The 21325-nt window shown below is 45.3% G+C and overlaps 1 protein-coding gene across 4 annotated transcripts in view; it reads left to right on the top strand.

Moving 5' to 3' along the window:
• The window catches only part of SH3BP2 (SH3 domain binding protein 2), a 381251-nt gene that overhangs the window by 251478 nt on the left and 108448 nt on the right, over nucleotides 1-21325 (top strand). For all 4 annotated transcript variants that reach the window (XM_069632101.1, XM_069632100.1, XM_069632099.1 and 1 more), the window contains exons 4-7: nucleotides 3009-3126; nucleotides 8440-8510; nucleotides 18169-18257; nucleotides 20201-20266. In XM_069632101.1, coding sequence (XP_069488202.1) covers nucleotides 3009-3126; nucleotides 8440-8510; nucleotides 18169-18257; nucleotides 20201-20266 — 344 coding nt within the window. The remainder of the gene's footprint in view (nucleotides 1-3008; nucleotides 3127-8439; nucleotides 8511-18168; nucleotides 18258-20200; nucleotides 20267-21325) is intronic.

The following is a 21325-nucleotide window of genomic DNA, read 5'->3' as shown; positions in this document are numbered from 1 at the left end:
ATCTAAATAACTACACAAAGGGATTGTTACAGATTGAAGGACATGCCTACGTCTGTAACAAGAGGGCTTATTTGTGGTTAGCCAAAGATTTTGTTGGGGTATGTTACATAGCCAGAATAATGCCGGCTGTGATGGTATATGCCCCGTCTACTCTGCATAAAGAAATACACAGCAGAAATAAACGAGCAGTAAACCCAAAAATTCCTACGTATCAACCTACAGGATGGGAAACGTTTATAGATCTGATGGGGGTCCTGGTTCCTCCAGCGGGCATCTTTATGAACAGTCAAGAAATCCAAAAGCTAAACAGGGCCCTTGAGTTCGTAATCGAAGAATCTGCAGACCTAATGGAAAACATCACTTATGAAATGAAAGCAATTCGGCTAGTGGCTCTCCAAAATAGGTATGTCTTAGACATACTCACTGCAGAAAGGGGCGGAGTCTGTTTTTTGGTGGGATCCCAATGCTGTGTTTACATACCAGAAGGGAGTACAGGAATCCTGGATGGAGTAAACAAACTGCATAAAGTGGCGGATAGCATCCACCAGGAGGAAGGGTCAGGAGATAGCTGGTGGATGAAGCTCCTGAAAGAAATTGGATGGCAACTTCTTACGCCTATACTGGTTCTAGCGGCAATAGTTGTAGGAATTTGTCTCTGCATCCAATGCTTCCCGGTATGTGTGTCGTGCTGTGTTTCCATGTGTTCTTCCAGCATAACGCGCCTAAATCCAATGGATAAAAGCCATGTACAACAGGAATTTTTTGACATGGGAGGCCTGGAGAAGATTATGGTACATACAGTATGTGATGATGTTGCTTTCCTGCCATCTGCTTATGCTAGGACTGTTTAGATTGATGCTCAAGTGTGAGCAAAGGGTGGATTGAAGGTACGCATACATATGTAATGTTGTGCTCACACTTGGAGTTTGTACTAATCACCATATGTGTTAAAAGAATGTACCCTTTGTTAAAAGAAGAGGCATTCTCTTTATACAGCGGCATTTAAGACCTGCTGACCTGGCAAGAACTTGTTTTTAACAGAAGAATTGTGTTTGGTCACTGTATGTCGAAGCATGTTGAGCCTGCTAAAACTATCTGCAGATTACGGGTGGGGAAGGAATGAGTAAGCACAGCCTCGTGCACAGAGATAAGGACACAGAAGGGCACGAGAGAGAGCGAATAACAGATAACAGGAAACCACAATAGCAGATGTTGAACTGTTGACCGTTGATGCAAAGTCATGACTGGGAGGAACCGCCTTGTGGTGGACATAATCTATGTGCAGCAATGTATGACAATGTAAAACAGATGGGTATAAAAGGACCACGATGTGCAGGGCAAAGGGCGGCACTTTGACGACTTGCTTTGCGAGACGGTTGAACTTGTGGCCCATTCGCGAATGCTTGTGTGTTAATAAAGCAATGTTTACTCAACTCTTTTCTGTTTGAGTTTTCATAGGGTCCCTTTTGTACTGGTTTTGGCGACGGCGAGAAATCGCACCCACACCATTAAGCCCTCCTTTGGCCAGGGTGCTGGATGCTTCTGGGGTCCCCATTAAGCCCTCCTTTTCCCAGGGCGCTGGTTGCTTCTGGGGTCCCCATTAAGCCCTCCTTTGCCCAGGCTGCTGGATGCTTCTGGGGTCCCCATTAAGCCCTCCTTTTCCCAGGGCGTTGGTTGCTTCTGGGGTCCCCATTAAGCCCTCCTTTGCCCAGGGCTCTGGTTGCTTCTGGGGTCCCCATTAAGCCCTCCTTTGGCCAGGGCGCTGGTTGCTTCTGGGGTCCCCATTAAGCCCTCCTTTGCCCAGGGCGCTGGTTGCTTCTGGGGTCCTCATTAAGCCCTCCTTTGTCCAGGGAGCTGCCAGGGCGCTGCTTGCTTCTGGGGTCCCCATTAAGCCCTCCTTTGCCCAGGGCGCTGGTTGCTTCTGAGGTCCCCATTAAGCCCTCTTTTGCCCAGGGCGCTGGTTGCTTCTGGGGTCCTCATTAAGCCCTCCTTTGGCCAGGGCGTTGGTTGCTTCTGAGGTCCCCATTAAGCCCTCCTTTGCCCAGGGCGCTGGTTGCTTCTGGGGTCCCCATTAAGCCCTCTTTTGCCCACGGCGTTGCCAGGGCGTTGGTTGCTTCTGGGGTCCCCATTAAGCCCTCCTTTGTCCAGGGCGCTGGTTGCTTCTGGGGTCCCCATTAAGCCCTCCTTTGCCCAGGGCGCTGGTTTTTGGGGTAGCTTTTTTCTAGTGTTCTTCGTCAGCAACAGTTTGTTGCGTTTCCCGCTCACCCCAGGATTCATGGCATCCCCTCTAGTCCCGTTGCATAGACTTCAGTGGGTCTCTTTGGTAACTGCGCCTGCTGTGGTAGCTAGGAGGCAGACACCCCCCACCCCCTCTCCTCCCTAGCATACATACTTTCTTGGGTCCGTCGTTCTCGGTTTTTACAGGGAGGAGTCGTGACTCGGTATGCAAGAAGTGTGTGGGCAGATGCAAGGGAGAGAGAGTGAGTGAGCCATTGTCCGTCCAATCGAATGATGGTTGTGATCCTTAAGCAAGAAGCCAAACCAGCGTGTAAGAGCCAACACGGAGGCGAGTTTGTCAATGGCTACAGCCTTTCCCTTTGGGGCTCCAATGGCTTGTACTTTAGGTTGAATTCCCTGACCGTGGCTACATTTTAAGGGGGTCTTGTGCAAGTTGCCCAGTTGCCCAGTTATGAAGCAGAGTGTATTGAACCGAAGACAGGCCCATGGCGGGTGGGCTATGTGTGGATTTTTCGAGGCCGGAGTTGGCGGTGAGCATTTGTTTGTACCATCTGAAGACAGTCCTGTGGTCCTGACCTGATGCACAGTGGCATAGTTGGATGGGTGTTGGAGGAGGAATAGCCAGCCTCCTCGTCATTCACAGAGTAGTACTCGGGTGCCCCATAAGGAGCTCATCACCCCCTCTGGAACCAAAATATGCCTACTGCATTGTGAGAATGACTGCTTGCCTCTGTAAGCCCTATCCATTTTCAACATTTCTCTTTCTTTAGGGTGATGAGGGCAGCAGAGGAGACGACATCAAACAACGTCTTTCCCTTCAAGCTAGTGCACATCAGCAAGAAGCACCGGACGTGGTACTTTTCAGCCTCGTCGGAGGATGAAAGAAAGGTGGGGCATTTCTCGCTTTAGGTGCAGAAATCCTTTTGCAAAGGATGGGCAAGAAACATGCTGAACAGCACACCCATCCAGTCCAACGTGCATGTTTATAGTACCCCCTTCAGTCCACAGTTGCTAACTGCCCCTGTTACTACCCCTGTACACAGTGTACCCGTTAGTTCACAGCACAGGTTCATGTTCAGTACACAGCAGCGGTGTTACTGCAGGGCTCAGGTGCCCAGCTCCCTCCTTACTCCGTGGCACTGAAGCACCATGGCAGGGTTAGTGCAAAACACTAGCGCACTACAAGTCTTAGAGAAAAGCACACATGTAAAATACCCACATAACTTGAGGCTATAGTGGCATAATACCCCTTTGATCCAAACCCCAGGTGCACAGGATATTCGTTTCTCCAGAGCACGCGTGCACAGATCACCTAGCAGTGCAACCTGCCCTCTGTATTTCAGATCATCAGTGAGCAACAGTGGGGAAATCCAGAAGCATGCCAACTTAGAGGATAGGTGCAGAGATGGCCCATTTCTCCAGCAGAGCAGCAGTGCATAGCACCTCCATTAACCCACTGCAAAGGTGCATCGCGCCCCTATTGCGCTAGAACACAAAGCGCGCCATCTTTAGTCCGCCTGTTAGCCCGAGTCCATGCCTTGTTAGCACAGGTGCTGAGCAACCCCATTAGTCCTTAACACATACACACAGTGCCCAGCGTAATCTTATTGTGTATTATTGTATTCTTCAAAGCGCGTATCAAACTCAAGAGCAGCAGAGTGATGTACAGGCATGGGTAGCCAGCCTTTGAGCTGCCATCTTTTAACAGTGGCGAAGTAGGGAGATTTGAAGTCTGCGCATCATTCTGTGTGTCTACTGGGATTAGTCCTTGGTAAAATGTGGTTGAAAAAGTATACGCTTTGAGAGATTTGCAAAATGTGACAATTGTGCAGGCATTCCGAGCTGAAACCGGGACCGAGTCCTAGAGGACAAAGGACATAGTTTATATGTGCTTTTATCCCAGATCATGTATGGACTATGCCCTTAAAGTTAGCCACAGATGTGGTTGTCCTGGCTGTTAAGGCACATGGTAGTATACACATCCCCTGAGTGAATAGGATTTATTTGTGATATGTACTTTGTATCCTTAAATCCAGAAGTAAGTACAGTCTGGAAGACACTCTATGTGCCCTTCAGGCTGCACCTTCCCATGATTTCAAGGGGCATGATAGTAGTGGCCACTGTTTTGTTCCATTCTATGCATAGGATGAAATGTAATCCTAGGATACCGAATAGTATGTTCCATGGTACTCTTCAATGTCTTTTTCCTGAGATTATATACAAGGCATTCTGTAAACATGTCCAATGTTGAAGGCATCCAAAGGGATTTCGAGTGACTCCACACTGCAGTTGTCTAGTAAAGACCATTTGTGTTTCCCCCTTGCCTACTAGCTTTCACTGAGTAGAATATTGTTTATAGAAACATATTTTTTTCAAACTTTTTCTCAGGCATCACATAACAAAAATCATGAAATTAAAACTGGTGGTTGTGTGTACATGGTACCCCATTCACCCCACTCTGCCTTAGGTATTTTAAAAATGGCATGCCTTCCATGCAGCGCCCTCTCTTGTACCTCAGCAGGGACCGTCCATTCTGGAGCAGCAGATCCTTCCTTTTTGGAAAAAGCTAAAGTAGTTTTAGTGATGCATGATTGGCTCAAATTCTGTCATGCTGATTTGTTTTAGTAACGCAAGCCTTGGCCCAAGGAGAGACAGAGCTCAGAACAATAATGGGGCCAATGACCAAAAACAGGTCAGGCAGTTAATAACCGTTAGCTCATAAAAAGTAGAAGAAGAATTAGATTGAAAACCGAATTAAAGAAGACAACTGAAAGTTGGAGGTGCCGGAAACCTCATGTAAAAACTATTTCTGGGAGCCAAGCGGATGACGACAGAGAGAGAATTCCAAAAGCGAGGAGAGGCAATACACAAAGCCCTCTTCTGTGGTTCGCCTCTTCTGACCTTTGGTACATAAAGTAATCAAAGGCTGCATCTATGCAGTAAATGTGATTCACCCAGAAGAGACAGCTTGGTTGAAATATTAGTGGGTCGGTAGAGAGTAAACGCATTAAAACACAGGCAATTTAATCAAAATCCTTCACTTCAAAGGCAAGCAATAAAGTGAAGCGAAGAGAAGGGCGATAAGATCAAACTTGCATCCTCCTGTAATCAGACGGGTGGCTGAAGGAACAGCAGATCTCAATAGTCGTAAAGCATCATTAGAAATGATGATCACTAAAAAAATAGCCCCATCGATAGGATTGAACCACTACATGAGATAATAATGTAGGCAAGAACTGCTTCGGTCTCTGTAGAAGGCACACCTGGATGACACTTTTTGGATATATGCACTCAAATTACATTTTGTGTCGAGTAAAAAGCCCAAAGAATGGGCTGAGTCATTGAGCGAGTGCTTTATGCTTTGGTTGGATAGCTCCGAGAGCCAAGACTGTACTTGAGAGCTGGGTTTATCAGGTCCAAATATCAGGAACTCTGTCTTGGAAGTCTTAAGCTTCACATTGCCTTCCCACCAAGATTCGTTCATGACAAGACACCGACCAAGGTGGCGACAAACTCCAAGGACGACACCCAATAACTAAGAGAGGGGGTGTGGAAGGTTAATAGCATGGAACCAAAGAGAAAACATAGGGGGATGCCAACTGAGTGGGGGGTTGGATCAGAGATGTCCATGTTTCATGATATAGAAAACAATTGATGAGAAAGATAGAAGGAAACCCATTCATGAGTGCTGCCTTGGATGCCATACATAATGGCAAATCACATAGCAATGCAGAACATTTGATACAACTAAAGCCACTTTTTTGTATTCTTGCCCGAAGAGCACTGCCAACCCTAGTTCGGAGCGGTAAACAAAACAAAAGTTGCTTGACCCACTTTGAAGTAGAGCCTCTGAAGTCGTGGAACTCGGCTCTCCCAGCTCCCCTGCCACCTAGGTTCGGTTTGCTGCAGTATTATATAGCACGTCTTTACACTAAGGGTTAGTCTGCACTTGACTATCCGAAGAGGCCCTTCACATCCTCGGGGTTGGTGGTTACTCCATTTCGAGATTAATGAGGATGCTTTGGAGTCACAATCATTGGTGATAAAGTGGGGGAAACGAGGTGAATATCACAAATAACCCACACATGTGTCCAGCACTGTGGATGTCCTTGTGAAAAACAAGGCTGCGTACGGTTGTGTGAGCTAGTGAATATAGGAGCTAAATATCTTTCAGAATGGTTAGACATACCATATGGAAATCAATCCTGTAAGAAACAGACTGGCATCGTCGTAGAGGGGCTGCCATCACAAGCCTGTCCCGGGGAGATCTCTGCCCAGACTAGGCCTACTTGCAGAGCCCCCATGTCACTCGGGCAAGAACTTAAGGATGTCAATTGTTGTGTAACTCACTGTGAACCCCAAAGTCGCAACAGTAACTAAACCATTATTTGCTGAAACATTTAGGAAGGATCTTCCTGCTGCTGATTTAGCAACATAAAGTGCAAGCCTTGCTGGCACTGCTGAAGTCCCAAATAGGATCTGCTGCTGGAGTACACCATTGCAAGCAAACACATTAGATTTACAGACCACAGGGATTTCCCAATGCAACAGCACACAATAGTGCTGTGGTTAATCCAGTGAGCCTGTGTCCCATGCATTGGCCATTAGTAAGACACTGTATACCCTTTAAGTCCTTGTGAATAGAATAAGGAGACTTTTATGATAGGCATTCTCGTTATTTAGAGTGTATTTTGTGCACTGTGTCCCTTCCCGTACACTGGGATTCATGTGTGCGTTGATATGTATACCCTAAAATACAAAAAGATCACCCGACAGTGTGAGTTGATCTTTTACAGCCTTGGGGAGGAAACAGGAAATGTAGTTCATTTCATAAGTAGTCTTTGTGGTTAAGTATTAGATCTACCGCTTGAAAACCAAACATAGATTCTTGAATAAGAAGTATGGGCAGTTATTGCCCTAGTTTTCCCTCACTCCTTGATTAAGCATATGCCCAGGTACAGGCATCTTGCGACTTGCATGCCTTCTCAATGCACCAGTCCGGCTGCCTTTGAACCAGAAGAATCATGCAGGTGTAACCTAGTCCCATGCTTTGCATACATTGCACGGACTTGCCCTGAACATGATAGATGGCCACCTGGATTTTAGAGGAATGCTGCAAAATTCTGGCCCCACACACTAGCAGAATTGAATTCATATTCCACCTTTGTATCATGGGTACCTGTATCCAAAGAAATAGTGTTTGTTCTACACTTAATTGACCCTGATAACTCCTTCATTCCGTTCCAAAGGGCCCGCTAAGCCTGTTAGAGGAAGACAGACTCGAGGAAGACAAGCAGTGGCAAAGTCGAGTTTTATTTTTTGTGTAGGCATGGGATAGGCATTTGCCAGGCACTGCCATAATGGTCATACCTGGTCATAAACTGGAAACAGCCGGAAACTTGTGCGAGTGGCTGGGCGTATGATAGCAGTGTCTTATGGATGCCTCTCTAATACCTATACACAAGCCACAAGTATTGTCTTGGTCAATGCTTGTTTTTAACAGGACTTCTTTGCAAGGTGCAGATATACATAAAATGGGGGGTGCACAGTTGGTTAAGACATTTTATTATTATTACACAAGTAGCGCGTTTACAGCTGCAATTAAACCACTAACTCTCAGCAAACTGCTTAGAAATAACACTGACAGGGCAATGTTTGATGTTACTGCTTGACACAGCTAGCTCGGAGGCCACAGGAGTTTGCAAAGGGAGGGGCAGGTAGTGGGGGTGAATGGCCATAGGGATGAGCATGGCCATGGGTAGTCATTAGGTCGATAAATAATGAAACAGCCACAAGTGGTGTCCCGCCTCACATGCGCTCCAATGCAATCGTTTCAGCTTATAGGTGGTGCTTTAGCCAAAACTAAACACAGGCAGCAGCTCTTCCCCCCCTCCCACACAGCTCATAGAATGTAGTAAACTAAGAAGCGTGCATGATGGAGGTATTGTGACTGAGAGTTCATTGTTTTATTGCTGTAGATACAAGGTTATGTGGTGCACGTGCAGGTGCACTGGGGCAACAAAGCACACTGTGGTTTGGGGCTTGCCAACTCTGTTCAACACAAACACTGAAAATGCACGGTTCCCTGTGATGCCGCGCCTCCACATCTCTCCAGTAAGTGATGGGACGTGACCGTGCTGCCACAAAAAACGCATCATCTGTGCTATATTTCTATTTTAAACATTTTATATCCCTTTATAGAAATGGATGTCATCCCTAAGAAAAGAAATTGATTTCTACAATGAAAAGAAGGAGACGGTAACGGATCTAAGGTAGGCCTTTGCATTCTTCCTACTGCTTGCCTTGGCAGCCTTCACCAGCCTTTCTCCAAGAATGGCCTTTAGCCAATGATCGTCCTCTCTAGCACTCTTATTTGCAAGTGTGGAAGGGGAGGTAGCTTGGGGACACTGTGACATATCAGTTTTACGGTATGGGGGTAGTCCCCATGAAACGGGGTGCATTGTTTGTTGTCGAATCTTGATTATTGCGCCCATTCCACGGCACCTTGTGCAGTAGCCATTGACCCATACTGCTCTCCTTGATCAGGGAAGGAGAGCGGGCATTGAGTCAGCTTCACCAGCTTGTAGCGTGGTAGTGTGCTCTGTATTTTCTGCTCCGAGTCCCCAAAGTGTTACGACAGTGCAGCCCACAGGTGGATCATGGTTCGGCGGACCCCAGGATTTATAATCTACTGCTTGTTTGAGACACTTGGTGACTCTGTTCAGATACATTGTTAGTTGCCAACACCTGAAAATAATTGATGGAATTAAAACTGAAGCTTCCACCTAATGCAACTTGTGGGTGGGGAAACAGTATCAGAAGATCTTTGTATTTTCGCGCCGATCCCTCCAAGAGAGGAAGATGGCAACTCTCCCGTTGAGCTCCACCTACTGGTAGTGGATTATGAGCATATGCTGAGTCCTGGACCAGATGCTCGCAGTGCAGTGCTGGGAGATGGAAGGGAAGAGGGAGGCAAATCACAGAACACACATCTCAATGCCAGGACAAGACACAGAGCCTTCCTCAGCACTTCCACTGTCCAGCGCCCACTATGTCAACGTATGGTCATCTGACATCATACCTCCGAAGGCCCAACATTGTGCCGCGGCACAAAGCTTGTAGCAGGAATAAGTTTCACTTCCTTCTCAAGCATGTCATCGCTTCCTCATCAGCATGTTACCAGGAATTCACAAAGGCATTATTGGCTTTCCCCTTGCAGACTCTTCTGACACAGGTTACGCACAGTGGTGCAGTTTACCGGTGTAAAGCTTACTCCAAGACCAGAAAAGGTGTCAAGGGAGTGTCTGAATGGGGAAGAGGAAAATGCCCACAAAAGTGTACACTTATGTGTGTGTATTCACAGATCTTCAAAGTTAATGCACCTAAGGTACACCAAAGTATTCTAGGTGCAGTGGTGGCCCATCCATAGTAGTTGTCTGGGCCTCCCATTATTGAGGGGCTGCCACTTCTCATGCACAACGCTCCAAGTCAGTTAATCTGATTGAGAGTGCTTTGCATGATAGCGACAAACTACTATCTGCAGGGACAGAGGCCCTGCAGGCCCCCGTGTGTGAAAAGACGCCATCCTACATGGGGGCTTGTAGGCACTAGGTTGCGCTAGGGAGATCAGAACAATAGCTGGCCAAGGCAACTGAGAGGAACAGTGAAGAGGAGGCGGCAGAGCTAAAGGAGTAGTGAGGTGGTGGCAGAGACTGAGAGGGGTTATAAGGACGAGCAGCGGGAGGCAGGGCAGTAATCTAGGCTGTGAGGTGCAGGAAGGAGGTGGTGGAGAGTACCCCAATGAAGAAGAGATAAGAAGAAAGAACAAAAGGCTAAGAGGAGAAATAGGAGTGCGAGGAAAGTTGGTGATACAAAGTGCTAAAAGACTAGGGGGAGGAAGTTCTCAAGAGAGAGGGAAAGGAGAACAAATAAGAGGAGCAGAATAAAACACGATGGATGTCGAGGAGGAGAGAACAGATAGAGGGAAGAGGAGAGGAGACTAGGAAAGGAGAAGAGCTGAGGAGGTTCCCAAGACAAGGGCTAGTAAGATAGACGAATGCTGGAGACACCAAGGGGATAAAGCATGACAACCCGAGAGCCCACTGCAATATTTGCAGACCGCATAGGGAGTCAGATATCTGGCCCACGTCTAAAGAAACCAGGGGTGGTGGTGCCGGTCGTTCTACAAGATAAGAGAAGACACAGAGTATTCCTGAGCACATATACTGTCCTACACCCAAGTATGTCAACATATGGTCATGTGACATCATACCTCTAAAGCCCCAACATGGTGCTGTTGCACAAGGTTTCTTGCAGGAATACATTTCACTTCCTTCTGGAACATGTAGTAACTTACTCATGAGCAAGTTAGCACGGATTCACAACGGGATTGATATCTTTCCCCTTGCAGGGTGTTCTGGCATATGTTACGCACAGTGGTGTAAGTTACAGATGCATAACTTACTCCAAGACCAGAACAAGTGTATGTTAACAGGCATGTTTGTGAGGTGTGACTGTATCAAGGGTGTGTCTGAATAGGGAAGTGGTATATTATTATAATGATGTTATTTTGTGAGTACAAGCCTAGCTTTGAGAAGCAACAGAGTGCTTTCCAATCAAGAATACAATGAGAGAAGCAGAGAAAAAGAGAGCGGGGAGCTAACGGGGGAGGGTGGTGTGGCGAAACCAGAAGGAGGACACAGACATGTTTCATGAAATTCTATTAAAGTAAAATTATAAGGCCTGTCTTTCCCTGTCACTATGGGGAGTCCCTGTCTATGTTACTAACTAAGGTGCTCATCAGTCATGAGTGCATGCCCAAAAGAATAATTTCGCTGTCCAAACCTAACCTAACTAACCCTACCACTAACTTAGATCAGGAGAATGACTCCCTTCTCCTGAGTAACTTCCAGTACCAGTATGTAGGATTCGTTATTAGTACATACTCATTAAATAGTCTCTCATGATTCCTTGGATTAGTCTCTGTAACTCTTCAAATTGACTATTTCCTCTTCCTTGGGAATCCATTTTGGGGATCTTTTGTAAGATCTAGTTTCCTGGTTGCTGGTTTCAGCCTGGTCTCGGAAGGTACTATTTTTCTGTAGGCCTTCCCTCCTGGGTGATTATCGTTTAAATTGTTAACTCTGAACTCTGACTTATAATGTTCCCTCTCTTTATTGCTATATTCTTCTTGTACAGAATGTCAAGTTTCCTTCTCTTTTTCCCAGGGTATTGTTAGACTCTGTTCTTTTCTCTCAACATGCAGACTTTTAGAAATCCTTTCTTTTGTACCACAACACTTTAAGTTCATCAGCTTTAAACTTGACTGTGCCTCAACATTTCTGAGACAAGTTGTTTGCATGGCATAATGATTGCCTCAGGGCCTCCCGTTATTTCTGTTCCCCCCGTTACCTTTGATTGGGAAGGAGAATCTCTTTGGGAGCCCCTTACCTCGGACCCTTCTCTCTTGTCCCGTAGCGCCATCGGCTTGACTTTACTGACGTTCTCAATCTCCGGTTTTCTTTTCTCCCGATGAATGACCGGACACCCTGCTGCTGTATACCTCTGGTGGTATCGGCAAAGGTTTGGGAACTGCCTGTCCACCACGCATCCTACGTTGGTCTCGCCACCACCTTCCTCTGGGCTCCTGCTCTTTTGGTTCCTCACTCTGGGGATTTGCCGTATCGCTGGCATCTAGTAAGTGTTTCTTCATCTCATTCTTGGTGTGTAACAGTTTCTGGTGTTGTAGGGCACCCCATGTGGGCCATGGTGTGCACAGCTTTAGGGAGTTCCTCACAGGACTCGGAATCTTTGTTCCTGAAGAGGGAGTCTCTCCTGGTGAGGTTCCACTTACCTCAGCCCCTTGGCAGGGTGTTGTGGAAGGGGCACACCTCCCTAGCCTCACAGAGAGGAGCTCCTGCTTGGGGGGAAGGGATGAATTCCGTCGATTCATCACAGTAGGCAATTGGCAGCAAGGGATCTGAAAAACGATGTGAGGCAACAGTCAGAAGTAGATTGTGTCTCGGGTACAGTGGAGAGTGGAGGGTGTGTGGACCTATGACTTAGGGAGGAGACATTCCTTGAAGAGGAAGGTCTTCAGCTCTTTCCTGGACTATAAAAGCGATGGGGCGAGTCTGATGTTGCTGGGGAGGAGGTTCCAGAGTCTTGGGCCATAGAGTGAGAAGGTCTGTCTTCTGGTTCTTACCTTCCTTCTTCAGCAGAGTTCAAGTCTTCACATGCCCTAACGTCTGGTGAATTGCAGGCCACCGGAGTTCCTGAGTTTCTCAGTGAGGCCACTTGGGGACTTCACAGTAACAACCTTATAGATGATACTATAGGATTTGAAGATGATATTGGCTTGCGTGCAGTTCGATGACCATCAGGTTGATGTAGTTGAATTTGCCAAGTCTGTTGAGGAATCATGCTGCTGCATGCAGCATACATCTCAGGGGTGCCAGGGTAGTCGCTGGAAGGCCTTCCAAAAGGGCATTGTCACCATCCAGGTCGGAGAGGACCAAGGATTGGACGGCAGATCTGAAGTTGTTTTCTGGGATGAAGGGCTTAATTTTCCAGAGGAGAGAAATTTGGTACCAAGCCGTTTCTATCTTCCTTGCTATGTACTGTTTGAAGGTGAGGCGTCTGTCGATATTGAACCCAAGGGACTTGGCGCAGGTGGCCAGCTGGGGTATATGACATGAGACAGGGTCCATGATATTCTTTGAGCACAGTCAGCATGAACATTTGTTGCTGAATAAATTCCAGCATTGTGTTGGGGATATCATTTCCCCAAAGTATAAATAGTGAGCACGTTGTCACAAAGCCAAGTGGACACGACAGATCACGCAACTCATAGATATGCTTCAAAAGGTTTTATTCAGGACTAGGTTCACAATTGCCGATTTTAAAAACATTTCCACAAAAGATTCTTTAGATTTCCCCCTCATGTCACTTAGTCTTTAGGCACAACTCTGTCAAATGGCCACCTGGGCCCGGTGGGTGGCAAGGTCTTTTCTTTGAAGGTCACAAGTTGCGTCGCGTCTATAAGATCATGTTAACGCTTGCTGATGCAAATATTTCAATTAGAAGTACTAGACTCTGAGCCTGATCTTGTTTTAAATCTCTTATTAGGACTCAGTTTGCTACCATACAACAGTTCAGTAGAAAGTCTCTATTCCGAGCGCTGTTAAGGAGTTACTTTCCCAACACTTCATTTCAATGAAAGCCTCTCTGTTCGCTGCAATCTAATGACTCCCTTTCCCATCATGCACCATTATATTGGAAGGAACATATCGTGTGGGGCTTAGGAACGACTTTCCCAACATGCAGTGCTTCTTCAGGCGACCTGTATATCTTCAGGCGACCTGTATATCTAACTTTTATTTGCCATGGGGTTCTCGGTTCTGCTTTCTGAGGCCACATCCCGTTTTACTCCTTGCATTTAAGCTGTTGTTCTAACCAGTACGTGCAACGGTGCTTTGTGTCATTTTCATCTGTCCACATCATTCCACTCTATTGCTTGACGCTCATGTATCCCTCTTTCAGCTATACTGCAGTTCCATGAAATAAATGGCAAGGTGCTTCGTGTCTGGTTATTTCATCATATCCGTCAGCTTTACTCCCTTGACCTTGGTTCTCCCTCTTTCAACTCTGGGCGTGGCATGTTACTGTTCCTCCTGGAGGCAGTTGAACATTCATGTGCTCTTCTCTGGTTGGCTTCAGACCCTTGCCAGCACTCAGTTGGCCTCATTACAAATCCAGCAGCAGCAGTGGCGGTAAATCCGGCAGGCTGCTGCCGGACTTGTGAATTTGTCCGGCGCCTAACTTCACAGAAACACTGGGGGATTACGACCCCAGTGTTACTGGAAGTCAGGCGCGGGAAAATCGTTAATCCCCATTCCCATTGAGTCCCTTAGGACTCAATGGGAATGTGGATGACGGAAGCCCCGGCACCGTTTATAACGGTGCCGATGCTTCCGTGAAGGTGTGCGGACAGGACGGCAGCTGCCCGTGGACTCGGAGTGTGCCGGTAGTAGGATGGTTCTCCTCGTCTCGGAATCTGGCTTCAGCTTCTGACATATCGCAGGTTTCTCAGGCTTGCGTGGCATTTTCAGGAGCAGGATCCAGTGTTTATTGCAGGTCATAGACCCGCCCTCCCCTTTACACCAAGCTTTTCTAGCCTGCTCTCAGTGGGCGAGCTGCGTCAAGTCTCTATGCAAAGGCATCAAAGGCTGTAGAAGTGGATCTTATTCCTACCTGGGGACGGCCACTTCTTCACAGCGTATATTTCAGAGCCTTCTTTCATGAATGTGCTACTTCTGTTCGGATTTCGCACCCCTTGTTTCTGGCCACTGTAGGCACCTCTATGAACCTTGCACTTCCACGCCCCCATCTCCACACATTCCTGATCTAAAAGTGGCAAGTCTCAAAGATCAGTCCCTCGCTATCCCTGTTTATTTATACTTGTGGTGGCAAAAAGTGACTGTCCCTTTATAAATTAACTATAAATAAATTAGCTCTACCGACCCCAAAACATCTGTCCACACAATTTAAATTAAGTGCCTCAAAGTGAACTTGGCCTCAATAATGTAGCAAGGTATGGGACACTCAACTAGGCTCCATCTCGTCATATCTAGTCAGGTGAGCTGCTGGAGGTGACTAAAGGCTTCCTGAGGTGGGATTGGCAGTGCCCCCCACCCCCTGTTGGAAATGTCCCTCTGTACCCCAGTTGAGTATTTCTTCCTGGGCAGGTTATCTATCTCTCCCTCGATTCCCTTTGATTATTCGCCTCTCCAGAGCTGCCCTGTTGTTCTGTGTTCCTTCTTATTCGTAAGATATTTTGATTTTTCTTAGCCCAGCGTTCGGTTTTAGATTTCTTTCTCTTGGGTCTGATCCCCTTTTGCTTTCTCTAATGGCTTACAAAAGTCTCATCTCACCTTTAGAGGGTGCTTGTCTAACCTAGATTGATTCTATTGAACACATGTCATTATTATATTCCATATATTCTTTTCATATAAGTGGATCTCAGGGAACTCCATCTGCCCTCTCTCCACTGTTCTTCCACTGTTGAAGGCTGTGGGAACTTGTCTTGGTCATGTAAGATGATCGCTTCGTCTTCACGGTGACCTTCTTATGTGACATCACAGTGAAACTATTTGACAGAAACTGATTTTGTTAATTTAACAGTGTGATCACTTTGTGCTGAACCAACCCTGCTAAGAATCGGTGTGATGTATAGTTGGCTCATTTTACACAAAAAACTAATTTAGTCAGATCATTTTAATCAATCGCCCTCAAAAGGATCCCTTCGGAATGTGTTTACAACATTTTCCTAAATAAAATATTTTCGGAATGCTGACAGTTCAAAGTGATACAGGTCGTTCCTCTATTTTGAAATGTTTTATCCTTGATTACATAATATTAAGCTCCAATTAGTTCAGATATTCTTGTTAAGTCTATTATCTGATAGCTCTCATTAACCATCACGTGAAGTAAGTGTTCACGTAGCCGCCTTCTAATATTAATCCATGTATACTCATGATCAAAATAAAGCCTGGCTGCCGTGTCTCCTTCTAAAGTATCCAGCATGTTCTTAGCATGGCATCTCATGCCTTCCGCTGTACTGGAGTTACCTCCCCTTGGTAAGGAGGTGCATCTTGTCTGCTTTACCCCTGGCATTATATGGGCAGGGGTTGAATGCCAGAACTAGCAATTCTCCGAGGTCTGGGACGTCGCTTCTCCTGCCAGTTTCATAAATGCTAGATTCTTCTAAGGCCTACATTCAGGTTTCAGTGAAAATCCAACTACCTCCATTAAAAAAAATGATATCTAGCAAAACTACTAAAAGAAGCTGTCCTGGGACTCGGTGTCCCTCTTTGTATGCTCAGGGTAGAAGTTGATCATCTAGGGACATTGGTAATGTAAACCCAATCCCATTGAGCACGCATTTAAATCCCAAATTTGATATCCATACATGACTCACAAATGCTACGTCATTCTGCAGTGTCATTGGGAATTCCTCCATGTTTGAGTGGGCAGGCCCCCCTTTCAGGCCCATTAACATGTTTGTCCTAACATGTTTATATGTTTCCATTTCATTTGGACTACTCTATCCTGCTATTTCATGCCTTTCATTGCTTTGTTCTTGCTAAAGACATTGCGAGAAGTCAGAGGTCGAAGTGGGCGGGAGCGGTTGTGAGTGGTTCTCCTCTAATTTATTTATTTTCCGTTTTACTGCTCCTATACTTTTATTTTTAAAAATAACCCCTTCCAAATGGTTTACTTTTAAAATAAAAGTGTAGGAAGAAGTTGAAACTTAGACTTCCGTGCAGTGCACTGAACTTCCCTTAAACAGCAGGTGTGTGGTGTGGATTGCGTGTGGGAGGGGCGTGGGAATGGGGTTTGTGGGGAGCGGAGACAGGCCAGCAGGGAACATAGTCCCACTACTCCTTTTCGTACACTTCGACCACTGTGAGAAGTTCACTGCAAAAACTGCACATGCATTTTCAGAATAAAACTAAAACTAGTCGGACCCAAAGTTAACACATGTGCTTTTTACATGCGCACAAATTCCAGTAGTTTGTGAAAATGGCTTTACCCGAGTTCCCAGTGAAACGTCTTGCAGAGATTTTCACCGCCATGTTGTACTTTCCCTCAAAATGAATAATGCCGCATTTAGAATAGCAGGGTTGGGTATACTTTGTTGCACCCATCCAGGGGTGTTGCCAGGTTTTTAAAAGGTTTGTAAAAGATCCGTCCGGTGCTACGCCTAAGCTAATGTCAGACTGACAGGCTCAGGGCTAGCTAGCCTTTTGGATGAAGCCTCTGAGAGTATATCCAGGGCTACAACCAAAAGAGCCAGGGCACTAACCCCCACTAGCGACCCCATCGCCAAGTGCTCCATGCAGAAAGACTGTGGGCTAGTACTCTGATGACCACAAAAGACTGACTTCTGGAAAAAGAAAAATACTTACCAACTTCTGATCGATATTGAAATATGAAAACCACTCAATAGGTACAGCAAGCATGATTTTCTTTAATTTGCCTTTGACCTTAAAAGAAATAGGCGTCAGGGTAAATTTGTATATGTTTCATGATACAAAAGAGATTTTCGTCTGGATATTTAGTACTCGGTGCCCAACGGAGATAATAGTTAATGCACGAGATAGCAAGCACTGGTAATGCCAACAGTATGGACTTTTGTGTAGGCATGGGAAAGGCACATGCCAGTCACTGCCGTAGTGGTATTAACTGGGCATTGATGGTAGCAGGTGCAAAATGGTGCAAGTACCTGGGCATCTAATAGCAGTGCCTGGCAAATGCCTAACACGTTTGCACAAGCCAAAACTGGTGGTTTTGCCAATGCTTGTTTTTAACAGGATTTCAGTGAAAGATACGCATAGTGCTTATAATTAGAGTGGCTGAAAGAAAACCGGGTTAAGACATTTTTATTACACCAGTATCGGGTTTACAACTCCAATTAAGTCATGAACTCTCAGAAGACTGCTTCGAATGCAAAGTTTGATTGTAAGGCTTGCTTAACGCGTGCTCAAAGTGTTCCCATGAGGATGTGTTTTGTGGGGGGGGGTGGGGGGGAGGGCAGGAACTGGGTGGAAATGGCATAGGGATTAGCACGGCCATGGGCAGTCAATGGGTGGGGAAATAACCAATTACCAACACAAAACAGCCCAAACTAAAAATTCTTCCAAATAAGTCAGGCATGTTGAGGTAACCATGAACCTGTAGTGAACTATACAGGATTATGAACTGGTAACTAATGAAACCTTTGAATTCATATGAAACGTAAAATCAGTGAACCAAAGAATAAGCGCTGAGAATTGTAGGCACTTGATTTTTTTATTATAAACGTGAATATATTATATATGCTCATGAGTTTCAAATGAGGCAACCGAGAAAAACATTCTTTTCTTTCAGCGACTCGGACTCTGAAACGGACAGCTTCTATGGCCAGGTGGAGCGTCCTGTGGCCATCGCATACAATCAAAGTACAGCCGACAGCGAAGGTGAGAGGCGGGCTTTTGTAATAACCAAAAAGATGAAAAAGTTGTTTCATCATAATCATTTATCTCCAAGAGAACATGTAGGTTTCCACCCACTTTGGAAAGAAACCGCAGTATATGTGGTCATGGCTACACTGTCCAGCTTGCACATCAACTTATCACTTCATTCTGAAGCTATACGTTAGCCCGACGGCTAAAATATTTCTAGCCTGTCTCTAAACGTCAAGCTTGTTGGGTCCTGTGGAAAAAAAGGTTTTTGCAGGAGTAAGTAGAAACTACTCCTGTAAAAATAGTAATGGTCTCATAATCGGGTAACTACCAATTCACAAAAGGTATTGGCAGTGATTTGCAACAGGATATACAACTTTTCTATTGGCGTACTCTTTAGTGTGAACTGTGTAACTCACAACTGCGCACCTTAGTATAAAACGATCAGAAGCGGGCGTTCTCAGGATCGTGTCCTGTGGTTCCGGTGAGTCTGTAAAATAAATCAAGTTCCTGCGATGCATGTACACTTAACTCTTTTCCGGATGTCTGCCTGTTTCTTAGTCAAGGTTGTTTGGTAAGAGGTTGGGAAGTCATTGGAAGTATGTGAAATAAGAAGGGGGCTGCTGTGGGAACATCCATTGAAGTTACCGCAAAAACGGTATAAAGATGTGTTTTCATTTGTTTCCTTGCCTGACACAGAGTAAGTTATTACAGAGCAATGTACTCCCTATGAGACCTACCATGTTGGCCGTGAGCCTGTTTGTGAACATGCTGCAGCATGATCAAAAAGTTACTCCCAGTTTCTTTGTGAATGCCCTTTTCTTGTTTTAAGTTATGACCCACTGTAAAGTCAATTACTCTTCGTCTAACGTATGCCAAAAAGGATTTTGAGATGTGCCACTTTAATTTTGGGTGTTCTTGAATTAATTTACGCACACGTTTTCTTAATGTTTAAGATTAAATGCACATTCCTGGACTAGGGTGTTCACTTTTTAGAAGGCTGAGGACTGAATGAAATGGAAACCACTTCTTCTCTGGTCCTCTCTCCCACTGCCCAACCAGGAAACCCAGACCTGTTCAACGTTACCCCCTGATTCACCAGTTCCTTTCTTTGTCTAATAGTCTCTAGATCGCTATCAAATACATACAGGCAGCGATTTAAAAGAAAGGACACGCAAAGAAGAACCCATTGTGATATTTTTGTATTTAACATTAAATGGCTATTTCACAATGATTCACAAAAGGTAGAGCACATCTTTCAACGGTGTATTAAATTTCTTTCAAAGGCTAGTTTTAATCCTTTTAACACTATTTTAAGTGATTGTTTTGTTTACAGAATTGTATAATCCAGAGGAAATCCCCCTAATGCAACCCTCTTTTTATCTAATTATTAATTCTATTGGAACATTTTGTTTATAATTGTTATTGAAGATAAGTAAGAATGGTATTTTATATAGCAATGTCACTATTTTCCAATTTTATTTCAGTTTTTTATATAAGTAATTTTATTTATAATACTATTTCTAGACGTATAATACTATTTTACAGGCAGAATTAAAGAGTATGTCTGTTTATTGTAGTTTATTGTAGTGTAGTAAACCAACAAAGTTACTTCATGTAAATGATTTTTAATACTCTATGGTACATTTTCAAATCTCTTTGTGATTGTTCATTTTGTAAATTGATCTCCATATACATTTTGTCATAATCACAAAATCCCTATAATAAGGCTATATGTCGATCTCCGTGTTTTATGCTATGTATGAGAAGCTTAAAAGAAGGGGGAGTGAGTCTGGGGGAGTGAGTCTTTCACCCGGCATATCTGCAGACTGAGAAACGTCCTAATCTGCTGGTCATCCTTCGCTTCTGAACACACACAGAAGAGCAGAGGTAGAGTGGGATGAACTGGTTGATGCACAGTGTTCCCAATAAAAGATCTATGTTATTAATTTCCCTAGGAAGCTTGCAGGGGTATGATGACGAAGATGATATCGAAGAGGACTACTTGCAACCAGATCAAGACGGTAAGTCAAGTGTAAACTTCTAAATGCAGCTTTAGCAATACCGATCCTGAGGGGCACGGGGAGCTATTGACAAGGCGTGTGACTGTCCGGCACTTACAAGAAGCCCAGAAAAGCTTTCTGCAGTGCACTGCATGGCAAGCCAAATACCTGCTCACGGCGCTTAGTAGTCTATTACATACATCTCTTTAGATGGCTGAATAGAAAAATAAGGGGACATATGCTGCCTGTCCTATCTCTTATACAAAAAGTGTGCAATAGGGAATATGTATGCATAGGAAAGAATCAATGTGGCTGAGTCAACTCTCCTTCCCACGGAGTAAGGCGGTCCCCGCAAACAGGATGACACACTCTGGTTCAGGTTCTCAAAACAAAGGCAGTTCAAAATGTGGATCGAGGCCCGCTTAGCCTTTCACGTTAAAGTTACTTATTCCAACTTTCCCCAGTTCTTTACCAGTTCATCAGGAAGTTCACAGTTCAACAAAAAGTTCACGCAGGTCTCCCTCCGTCGGGCTCGGAACTCTCAAAGTAAAAGCTTCACGTAGGTCTCCCTCGGTCGGGCTCAGACTTTTCAATCACAGCACTTGCAGGGGTTCCCTTCCCCAAGCTTAATTCACATTCTTAAGAGGTTCCCTTCCCCTAATTTATCACACTTTCGACCCCCTTGAAACACAATGCAGTCTTCTTGTCTGGGATTTGGCCTTCTCTGCGTATCTTTCACGGCTTTCGGATGCAACTCCTTCAAGCAGGGATCTCCTGTGTTTCTCTACTCTTTGCTGTTATCCCTCTGTCGGTCGTTCTGCTCCAGTAGGTTCGCCTTCACCATGAAACCTCTGCATCTTCTCGTGTTCCACCGTGCTCAAAGTGTGTCACTATGTTCCGCCTTTTATCTGTGTGGGGAGAGTTAAAGGATATCAGATGTATGTAATTAAAGTCAAATGCATGACTTTGCCTGACCCAATTAGCGGGATATGTCCAATGAGATATGTAAGGGTTAGCCTCTTTATTCTCAGTCGCCCTCTTCCTCGGCCCAGTGTTTGTGTAGAAAAGGGGAGGAGTTGG

This window comes from Ambystoma mexicanum, chromosome 6q (genome assembly GCF_040938575.1).
Source record: "Ambystoma mexicanum isolate Mex_15411 chromosome 6q, UKY_AmexF1_1, whole genome shotgun sequence".
Lineage (NCBI taxonomy): Eukaryota > Metazoa > Chordata > Amphibia > Caudata > Ambystomatidae > Ambystoma > Ambystoma mexicanum.
Note: the sequence above shows the minus strand (reverse complement) of the source record. Positions and strands in the feature narration are given on the sequence as shown.